General features: G+C 39.8%; 1 protein-coding gene across 1 annotated transcript in view; it reads right to left on the bottom strand.

Annotated features, from left to right (window-relative positions):
* The window catches only part of LOC128863112 (unconventional myosin-VIIa), a 38179-nt gene that overhangs the window by 5256 nt on the left and 21196 nt on the right, over positions 1-11727 (bottom strand). Inside the window, exons 2-4 of the mRNA XM_054102061.1 lie at positions 8941-9207; positions 7647-8774; positions 5549-5690 (exon numbers count right to left, since the gene is read on the bottom strand). Coding sequence (XP_053958036.1) covers positions 5549-5690; positions 7647-8774; positions 8941-9207 — 1537 coding nt within the window. The remainder of the gene's footprint in view (positions 1-5548; positions 5691-7646; positions 8775-8940; positions 9208-11727) is intronic.

The following is an 11727-nucleotide window of genomic DNA, read 5'->3' as shown; positions in this document are numbered from 1 at the left end:
CTCATCGAGAAGAAATATATTTATAAGTATCCAATTTATAATCTTCCGAAAAAAAACTGGAACTCTGGAAAAGGAATGAGTATTAAAAATGAGAATTTAGCCAAAAGTTCGCTAAGGAAAATTAAAAAAATGTATGATACCATCTTTCTTTACGCTGAAGCTAATCAATTTACTGGAACCTAGGCTAAACTACAATTATTCGTAGTTGAATAAAAGTTCACACTTAAGGAAAACTGATGGCCAAAATTTTGATAAAAACACATCCTAGAGTCTAAGTTTAAGTTCATTGTAATCTCTCAGTTCTTTGCAAACCCTGCAGCTATCGTTGTGTGTAATTCCCATCTTGTATCCGTGCGCCGCTAATAAATTGTGGCCTATCAGTGTTCAAAAAGTATCGCGAATTTTGTTTTCTTTTTTATTATTTATTTATTCATTGCTATCTATTTTGATCCCCTCAAGGTAGTCCCTATGAGATATTATGCACTTGTGCCAACGTTTCTTCCAATATTCGAAGCACTTCAAGAAATAATTTTTTATCTTGTTCAGCTCCTCCTTCGATGACGTCTTTATCTCGTCAATCGTAGCGGAGCGACGGCCTTTCATGGGCCTCTTCAGTTTTGGGAACAAGAAAAAGTCACAGGGGGCCAGATCTGGGAGTACGGTGGCTGTGGCATCATTAGTGTGTTGTTTTTGGCCAAAAAGTCGCGCACAAGCAACGATGTGTGAGCAGGGGCGTTATCGTGATGTGAGAGCCAATTTTTGTTCTTCCACAAATCCGGGCGTTTCTGGTGTCTGGTTGATTGTTTCGCGCAAATTGCGCATAACTTGCAGGTAATAATCTTTATTGAAGGTTTTACCCTGTGGCAAGAACTCATGATGCACAATGCCCCTGCAATCGAAGAAAACGGTAAGAAACACTTTTACATTCGAACGAACTTGGCGCGCTTTTTTCTTGGTCTTGGTTCGTGCGGCAGTTTCCATTGAGATGATTGAGCTTTGGTTTCCACATCATAACATCTCATTAGCAATGTTCATGCGATGCTGCTTTTGGTCGAAATTGAGAAGTTTTGGTACGAATTTGCGGCGACCCGTCTTATGCCCAAATCATTGAAAAAAATCGAATGGGACGATCCCATCTATATGTCTAGGTCCTCAGCAACTTCCCTAATGGTGATTTGACGATTGGCCAATACCCTTTTCTTCACTTCATCAAAATTTTCGTCTGTTGTTGAAGTGATCGGGCGTTCGGCACGCTTTTCGTCGTTCACATCTCCTTGGCCTTCTGAATACATTTTGTACCACCGATAAACGTTGCTTTGGGCCAAAGTAGCTTCTCCGTATGACACAGTCAACATTCGAAATGCATCCGCGAACTTAATTTTGTTTTTCGCACAAAATTTGATACAGATCCATCTTTTTGAATAGGTAAAAATCGAAGATGAAGCGAAACACGTGCAAGCAAAGCAGCTGTCATTAATTAACTGAACATTCAAAATGGCCGAACTCATCGGCATGAGTGAGAGACATGAGGACCAACATATCGCCACAAAAAAATCGAATTTCGAATACAAGTAACCTGCGAAAATTCAAAATTCGCGATACTTTTTGAACACACCTCGTACCTACGATAGCTCTGCTTTATTTTCTAGACAGAGCTAGTACGAATCGGACGTATTTATGTATCTGCATTCTATGTACACAGGATTTTCGCGGTTTTGCAAGTGGCTAGATTATTCCACCTCCTGTCTAAGCGTACTTTCGTGTCCGCAGCATGTCCTCAAAAGGCGGAATTTAACCCTACACAGCTTTCATAGGGGCATGATAAGGGCACTCACAAAATTTTGTAATCAAATTCAAAGAAATAAAAGGAAACCATTAATTCATTTATAACCAAATATTCTTGCTGCCTCAAAGACGATGAAATGTTTATTTTTCCTATCTTGATACAATCAAATACACTTAGCGATAGGTGTTGTCTATGATTCCAAGTTTAGAAATGCACAATCGCGCATTTTTGTTTATATCAGAAATAATGAGAGCTCTTTGCTTAACCAAGTAAAATTTTATGTTTTCTAAGTTAATTCACTGGCTTAGATTTAAGTACTTTAAGTATTTGACTTATTTTTTAATTCGGTTAATAGTAAATAGAAATATGACGAAAATTCTAAAAAAGCTCATGGCATTTTATTTTTTACCCGCAATCATCAAATCGCATACTTTCTTATCTATACAAAAATTCAAAAATTTTAATTTACTAAAATAAGGCTTCAAATTTATATATCTGCATATTTAATAGCTGGAATTAAAATATAATAGTCGGCAAAGTACTTAAAGAGGCACTATTATGTACTAGACTTTGTACATACCAAAATCAACTAAGCAGACGCAATTTTTTTTAATTAATTATAAACTAAAGGCAATTCATTATTGTTGTTTTAGATAAAACAAAAAATATATTGTAACGTAATGTTAAATTGTTATTTTTATCACTGCAATATTTTTTCGAAGCACTAAAGCAGCATTTAGGTAATAATTATTTGTGTATTTATTTTTAAAATTGATTCAAATTATCTCTCTAAATCGCAATTATGCCATTTATTATTGAGTTTCTGAAGTATTTTGAAAGCATTTTTACTTCTTCATATTTTTTTGCAGTTGAGGCCAATCAACTATAAAACAAAAGAAATTTTCTCCTCGAGATAAGAACATCGAAATTAAAATTAAGTAAAACCAATTTAAAAAATACTCATACTAGAATAATCGAAACACTTAACAAAAATCAAAACACTTAACAAAATGTTAATAATTTTTGACGAGCTTTAATTACTGACATTAAAGTGGTACATTAGTGCAGTAGGAACACTAGATCTGATACCGTTTGATATACAGATTTATACGTTTGAACTGAAGATCAAGGAATAGAACACAAAAGGATTTGATTTAAGCACCCCTGAACCGAATTTCACTAAAGTGATAAAACGTAGACTTGTGTGGGAAGTGCATTTGCGAATGGATTTGGCAATTTCAGCTTTCTGGCACTTTTTTTGACGTTTCACTTCAGCATTTCCATATAATATCTCTTATCCATAATGCCGTCAATGAATTCGAGCTCACCGACGCCGGCAGCGGGCATGCAGCCCCACACAATGGCTCTTTCACCCTAATGTTGTACAGTCGCAGTAAGATTCTGTTTTTACAGTTTGGTGTTCGGCTTTTTCCACACAGTTTGCGGGCCACAGATTTAAAGATGTTGAATTTGCTTTCATCCGAGAATAGTCTTTGTGCTAAAACTCACTTCGCTCGTTTAGATACTCCTTAGCGTAGGCTAAACGCTTCTCTTGGCTCACTTTTAAAATTAGAGGTTTGCGTCTAGCCACGCGAGAATTGTAGTTCTCCTCATGCTATGCTATCCTTTTCCAACTCTTCCTTAACATCCGCTGCAATTTGTGTGGAATATATTCTTGGTTTTTGTTTACCTCCTAACTATTTGTCAGCGTTCGTTTCATTTAAAGGTAATTTAAAGCCTTAGGCCTGTCCGTACGTTTCTCGCTTTACAAAGATGAACCTCCCTTGAAACATTAAACATTACTTTGTATTGTATAGCGGCTTCTGCCCATTCTTGCCACCTTATTGTGCAAATATAATATTATTTGGCGCTGAGATTTGGCGACTTCCCGTTTTTTTCCGCTCATTTTACTAAAAATGAAGCAAAGTTCGCAGTAATTGAAGGCACTATGCTGTTAAGCTTAAGTGTGCCAATACTTTTGTTTCCTTATAAGAAGTACTTTGGCACAGGACAGACGGCCACGGTATTTCTTACGGAAGTCTATGCCATCTTGAATGTGGCGTACTGGCTAATTGAGTAAAAGTGGCGGGGAAACAGTATTGGAAGTTGTAGTGACAGTTAAGCTGCACTGAAAGCCCTTGCTAACCCACGCTGCTCTTCGAAGTTAGTCGGTGAATGTAAGACAAAACGGAACAGTCAGAAAAGTCAGGTGATCTCGGGGGCCAGTCAATGTCGCCTCCCGAAAATTTTCGTTGCATAAATTCAATTGTTGCATTCGCAGTGTGGCACATCGCACCATCTTGTTCAAATCAGTAAACCTTTCTCACGCATTTGCGGGCATCCATCGATATCGGTTTCCATTGACCGTTTCGTTTTCTCGGTAAAAATATGACCCAATGATGGTTTTGGCGCAATTGCCGGCCCAAACAGTTACTTTCCGGTCATGCAATTGAGTTTCATCGATCTCGTGTGAGTTCTCAGTTTCCCAAATGCGGCAGTTTTGCTTATTCACGCTGCCAGAGAGGTTAAAATGTGCCTCGCCAGTCATTAAAATTTGCTTCCAAAAATTGGGTTCAGTTTCAACTATTCGAGCGATTGTTTGGCCGTATTCAAAGCGACGTGAATGGTTTGTCTGCAATATTCTTTGTGTCAATTGCACTTTATACGGAAACAAATTTAAATCATCCTTTAAAATGCGCCGCATTGTGGTTTCACTGACTACAAAATGCTGAGCGTGACGACGATACGACACTGTTGGCTCCTGGGCAACGCTCTCCCTCACTGCTTCAACAAGTTTATTGGAACGTCTTGGTCGTTGATGAACGGCATGTTGACGATCTCCTTCTGCCCCGTGCTCAAAACATTCGTCACCAAACGACGAATGGTATTGTCAGCCGGCGCCCGTTTACCGCGATACGTTTTGCGATATGGGCGTTGAGTTAGAACAAGAGAACGACTATTTTCGATATATAGCGTCACTATTTCAGCGCGTTGTTTAGGTGTAAAGCGATCCATGGTTGAAATTGTACTGAATTGACGTATCGAAAATATGTATGTTGAAGTCGATCGGTTGGCAAATGACAAAGTTATTCAGCGTTTACATACCGACATAAAATATGGCGCACCCTGTAACGAATTTTCAATTCCTGGGCAAAGACATGAGTACTAACATTGTCGGCCTAACTCGAATATATCCAGGATGTCTGCCAGAACGGAGTAGTAGGAATCGATCCTGCATTAGGTTCATAAGCAGCACAAATATATTTGACCGCTCACTCTGACTTTTTACCTAGGCTGTATGACTGACAATTGAACTGTGTATTGTATGCCGCGCTATTCAAAACACGCCTAAAATATCTGGGGGCGCTACACTTTGACGGATTGGACGATATCTCAGCAGTAGGTTGGAAATGTCTCCTTAAATTAAATGGGCACAGGCACCATGCAGGTAAACTATTTCAAAACACTAATGAACTCCCTTTGGTATTGCTATGGACTAAACCGGTTTATGCGTGACTGCAAGTCAACCAGTTCAACCTAACCTCTTAGAGTAAGTGACTTTTTGAAGATGAGTCCGGCAATTGCCTAAAATATGGATGAACCTTACAGTTTGCGCATCTCTTATAAAAAACACTCTGTAAATAGCGATTTTAAGATTCGAAATTTCGGCATTACATGACTTTTATATTTATATATAATATAATTTCTTAAACTCACTTCTACAATCACTTAACAATATATTTAAGTTACTACCATATTCACCTTTAGGAAATTTTGACTCTTCATCTATGAGTGACATAATATTCACCGACTTCATACCGATCAAGTCCAATATCTCTTGATTATCCTGGAAGTCGATGTGTTGCCATTTGATATTTTCTTGTTCATATTCTGCTTGTTCCATCTGAAAGTATAAAGTTTTACGAAATGTAAAAATTTCATTTATTCTTCTTTACAAAGGGTGACTAAATAGCAGCGATAATTTTTCCAACTCTTATGTTTCAGCAGCTGTCAAAATTACCGGTGATAACTAACTGTCAAATTATTCACTACAATTTTCATTACGCATCGTTACACGCATGCCGAAAGTGTGAAAGTTATTAAAAAATATTATCGAAATTCAAGAGGTTGACCGTCATTATAGTTTTAGCGCGCAAGTAGTTCGTCGCCGCGAAAAAGTTTGTGCATGAATACACTCGCTTGAATCTTAAGCCACCAACCAGAAAGAGATTGGTGTGAAGTGAAGAAAGTAGAACTACTTAGTGGACGATATCCAAGAAGATCCAGAAATGTCTTTTTCTGTCTAACAAACTAACTGCTTTAGACGAGCTCGAGGCCAAGGTTCGAGACGCTATATTGACCGCCAGTGAAGACGAGGCGGTCACTTTGATGAAGTGCCAAGCCATACGTAGGGGTGTGAATATACCAGTATAAGTTAATGCGTGTAGCTTCAAAATAAAGCCAGAATCGATGTGATAACTCACACCGTTATTGTGTTCTTTAATTTATAATGAATGTAAAGGGTGTTTTTTTTAGAGGTTAGGTTTTCAAGTTGGCACTACTTTTTTCGTAGATGGTCTTTTTGACAGCTGTTACTTGATTTATGCTCAGTTTGGTTTGCCATTTCATAATGAATAGACTTACACCTGAACAACGTTTGCAAATCGTGCAAATTTATTACGAAAATAATGGTTCAGTGCATGGTTGATGCATCGCGCGCTGCGTCCAATATTCGGTCGACATAATCGTCCATCAGAGTCACTAATTCGATTAACCATGGATCGGTTTCGCACCACGTTTGCTCTAGTGGATAATACGCATCCTCAGAGACGTCGTACAGTGCGCACCGAAGACGCTATTGCTGCTGTGGAGCAGAGTATCGAAGAAGACCCGAATGAGTCCATCCGCCATCGCGCGCAGCAATTGGAGATGTGCCCATCCACTTTATGGAAGATTTTGCGGAAGGATCTTGGTTTGCGGGCTTACAAAATCCAACTCGTGCAAGAATTCAAGCGCGTCGCATGTTCGGTGAATGGGCCCAAAACGAGATGGCCACCGATCCCGATTTTCACAAGAAAATTTTGATCAGCGATGAAGCTCACTTTTGGTTGAATGGGTATGTCAATAAGCAAAATTGTCGCATTTGGAGTGAACATAATCTACAAGCCATTGCTGAGACGCCGTTACATCCTCAAAAAGTCACTGTTTGGTGTGCTCTATGGGCAGAGGGAATCATTGGTCCATATTTCTTTAAAAATGAAGCCGGCCATAATGTTACAGTCAATGGAGAGCGCTATAGAGCCATGATTAATGACTTTTTCGTGCCTGAATTGGACGATGTTGATGTGGAGGACCTTTGGTTCCAACAAGACGGCGCTACATGCCATACAGCCAACGCAACAATCGATTTATTGAAGGAAACTTTTGGTGAGCGCATTATCTCGCGCCGTGGACCTGTGGCGTGGCCTCCAAGATCGTGCGATATAACACCGCTGGACTATTTCTTGTGGGGCTATGTGAAGTCGCTTGTCTACGCAGATAAGCCCGAGACGATTGACGTCTTGGAAGAGAATATTCGGCGCGTTATTGCTGACATACGGCCCCAATTGCTGCAAAAAGTGGTCGAAAATTGGGCCTCTCGGCTGGAATTTATTCGAGCCAGCCGCGGCGGCCACTTGCCCGAAATCATTTTTAAAACATAATGGCAAACCCTTATCTTTATAATAAAGCTAAATTCTTGGCCATAACATTAAATTATATACGTTTTATTTCATCTTGAAAACCTAACCTCTAAAAAAAACACCCTTTATAAATAATATAAAACACTCCAAATAAAAACACAAAATTCAATCAAACTCACCTTGAAAATATGCCGTACAAAGAATTGTTGCAGATTCTCATTTGCATAGTTAATGCATAGCTGCTCAAAGCTGTTATTCGCGAAATTTTCGAAACCGAATATGTCCAGCACTCCTATAGTGTTCAGCGTTTTGGACACCTTATCCTTCGTATCGATTGTCGCGTTTATGCGCTGAACGATGCGTACGAAGATCGCGCCATACAGTGACTTCACGAATGCATCTCTGCCCTCGATGGTCATTTCGCGCGAAAGAGACGTCTCCACACGCTCACCGTGCACGAAAATCGTTTTACGTGTCAACGCAGCGGCCAGCGCTTGCTTTGTGACACCTAACAGCGCGGCCACACGTTGCAAATTCACCACATCGGTTGCCTCAGTGGCGTCCATATTTTGTACCATCGTCGCTTTAAAATACATATTACCCAGATGCAAAATGGCAGCCAATAGGCTGTAGATACTCCACACTTCCTCTGGTCTGAAGGAGAGCACTTTCATAGCTGCGCGTATGTCAGCAAAATTCTTGGCATCATTTCTGCCATCCAACTCATAGCAGCCACCCTGTGCCAAATAGTGGTATTTGAGAGGAGATTGCTCCAATAACTCCAAGCGAGTCAGTTCGGCTTTACTCAAGCCAGCCAACATGCAATAGAAAATGTGATAATTGCGCTCATCACGCGATTGCGCTACAATGCGCGATTTTTCCAACAGATATTGTTCGATCTTTGCACCCTGTATTTTACCAGCGTCCGTGAATCGTATCTCTATGTATTTGCCGAAACGTGATGAGTTGTCATTGCGCACGGTCTTCGCATTGCCGAATGCTTCCATAATTGGATTTGCTTCAATGATCTGCTGTTCGATCCAGGACTGCTTGCCGCTGTTAGCGGCCAAATACTGCAGTATGAGCTTAGTGCTCTCAGTCTTGCCAGCACCCGACTCGCCGCTTATCACAATGCACTGATTCATGCGATCACGCTTCAGCTGCTGGAAGGCATTGTCGCTGATGGCGAAAATATGAGGCGGGAGTTCGCTAATTTTCTTGCCGCGATACTGGGCAATCTCGCGAGTGGTGTAGATCGGCAGCGGTTGGTAAGGATTGATAGCGATCAGCATGGAGCCAGTGTAGGTCTATGAAAAGAGCATTGAAAAGAATACAAACATTTATTGATTACCGAAATATTTTCTTCTTTTGAATTGTCAACATTTATTTTTACTTTTACTCACATAAATAAGTCTTTTCGCATATCGCATCTCTAGGTTTGAATTGTCAACATTTATTTTTACTTTTACTCACATAAATAAGCCTTTTCGCATATCGCATCTCTAGGTTCCTTAAAATCGCATACTCCTGCAAATCGCCCAATGTAATCATATCATCGACGCCTTGTTGCGAGGTGATGTGCATCGCTTTCAATACATCCTCAGCCGGCACCCAAAATTGTTTACCCTCATCATTGGCGACAAGGGTGCGTGTCTTCTCTGTGCGTATGACTCGCGCACCGAACGGCACTGCAAACTCATTGCCGCCAGCATTTTGTGGCTTCACCCACACACATTCGCCCTAGACGAGTGGGATAAAAAAGAAATAAAGTATGAAAGCAAACACTTCATTGTTGATTGAATTGCACAAAGGTGAGCGCGTATGATTATTTTTAAAATAGTCTATGATCGCAACGGATTTTCATGCGCACTCATGAACATTGGCACATACTTGTGTACATTCTTACATACAGGTAATGTTGATATATAAATATTATTTTTAAACTTTTCAGACAGATTTATCAGTTGACATACTCGAGTTAATCATACCAATAGACCTCAAAAGGCACTTCAAGAGCAGAAGTGGTTACTTACACGCGATGGGAGCTTATGTGCGCTTATATGTTTGTAATTTGTCATATGTGTTTACCCATATAAATCTGCCTATACTTTTACGCACAGACAAAAATGTGTGCTAATATTTAAAATTTTAATTTATATGTTAATAGATGAAAAACAGATTTCTGAGTGAAGACAGAATTTTCTGCATTCAAACATATTTTTGTTATGAATTATTGTCCTTGCAGTTGAAGGGATACCGCACATATTTGGTGTCATCATACGTTTACATATAAAGGGTGATCAGATTGGAGGGTTTTTTTACAGATCAAGCGTGACTACTCTCAAACTAAATACAATTTTTGTTTTGGTATTCATTGGCATTTCATCGTGGAAAAACTTGCGACTCAACAATGTTCACAAATACTGCTCAAGCCAACTTATCGTGCACATAACCGTCCCACCGAATGCACTATTCGGCAAACCATCGGCAAAATTGAGAATAATTTTACATTATTGGATGATACTCTACCGATTGGACCACGTACAGCCCGAAGTGAAGAAAATATTGCGGCTCTTAATAAGAGTTTTGTCGAAGACCCGAACCGATTCGACGTCGGTCTCACGACTTGGCCTATCTCATGGCACTACGCATGACGCAAATATTTTGGTTATAAAGCATATAAAATATGGTTAGTCTAAGATTTGACGCAGACCGATCTTCCGAAGCATCATAATTTAAGTCGCTGAGCTCTTGAAAATTCGTCGAAGATCCGCATTTCAGAACCCGAATTTTATTCAGCGATGAGGCCTATTTTTGGCGTAATGGCTACATCAATAAGCAAATTGCCATAGTTGGGCTGAAGAGCAACCCGTAGTCATGCAAGAACTGACCGTATTTCTTCAAAGACGAGGCTGACTTAAAAAAACGTGAATGTAACACTGCATGGCGAACGCTATCGCAATGAAGCCGAAAAGGGATTATCTTAAAAAAAAGTATATGAATGGTTCTACAAAAAAATAATAAATATTGTCCCATCTATTTTAATTTTCGTTGTTTTATTTCAATTTAAAATCCGATACCCCTCAATTGATCGCACTCTATATACATACTTTAAAACGAGGGTTGCCTTTTATATTTAGTGTCCAATAATGAAAACACTGTAAAATAGTAATGAAAATGGTGAAAATGTTTTCCAAATATTCTCCTTGGAAGTCATTACACTTCTGCATTCGCTTGAACTAATTTTCAAAGCACTTTTGCGACTCAGAAGTACATACCTCCAAAACGAGCCGTATAAAAGCTTCAATTGTTTCTTCAGGCAAATAGAGGTGCTAATTCAGGGCTGTAAGATGGATTACCTATTACGAGGGGTGCCTTTTATATGTCGGGATAAGAGAACAAAAACAAATTTTAATCATCGAAAATCCCTTTATTGTTTTTCAAAATATTCTCCATGAAGATCTATACACTTTTGCATGCGTTTGAACCAATTGTCGAAGCACTTTTGCCACTCTGAAGGAGGTACCTCCAAAACATGCATTCTGAATGCCGCAACCTCTTCTTCAGGTGTCGAAAAACGTTGACCTCTCAGTTTGTTTTTTACGTACGGGCGGCCGCCGTAGCCGAATGGGTTGGTGCGTGATTACCATTCGGAATTCACAGAGAGGTCGTTGGTTCGAATCTCGGTGAAAGCAAAATTTATAAAAACATTTTTCTAATAGCGGTCGCCCCTCGGCAGGCAATGGCAAACCTCCGAGTGTATTCCTGCCATGAAAAAGCTCCTCATAAAAATATCTGCCGTTGGGAGTCGGCTTGAAACTGTAGGTCCCTCCATTTGTAGAACAACATCAAGACGCACACCACAAATAGGAGGAGGAGCTCGGCCAAACACCTAATAGAAGTGTACTCGCCAATTATTTATTTTTTTTTTTTAATAAAAAGAAGTCATTCGGTGCCAAGTCAGGACTATACGGCGGATGACTCATTAATTCGATGTTTTGGGTGCTCAAAAATGCAGTTGTTTGAGCCGATGTGTGAGAGCTCGCATTGTCCTGGTGAAGAGTGATCCGTCTTTGGCGATTGGTTTTCCTAATTTCTTGGAAGACAACTGGCAAACAAATGGTTGTGGACCGCTCAGAATTTACTGTTCTGCGTTGTTCTAGTGGTACGGTTGCGACAGCGCGAACAACTTTTGTTGGATTTGGCTCATCTTGAAACACCCATACAGTCGACTGCTGTTTACTTTCGGGCTCATAGGCG

Source organism: Anastrepha ludens, chromosome 5 (assembly GCF_028408465.1).
Source record: "Anastrepha ludens isolate Willacy chromosome 5, idAnaLude1.1, whole genome shotgun sequence".
NCBI lineage: Eukaryota > Metazoa > Arthropoda > Insecta > Diptera > Tephritidae > Anastrepha > Anastrepha ludens.
Note: the sequence above shows the minus strand (reverse complement) of the source record. Positions and strands in the feature narration are given on the sequence as shown.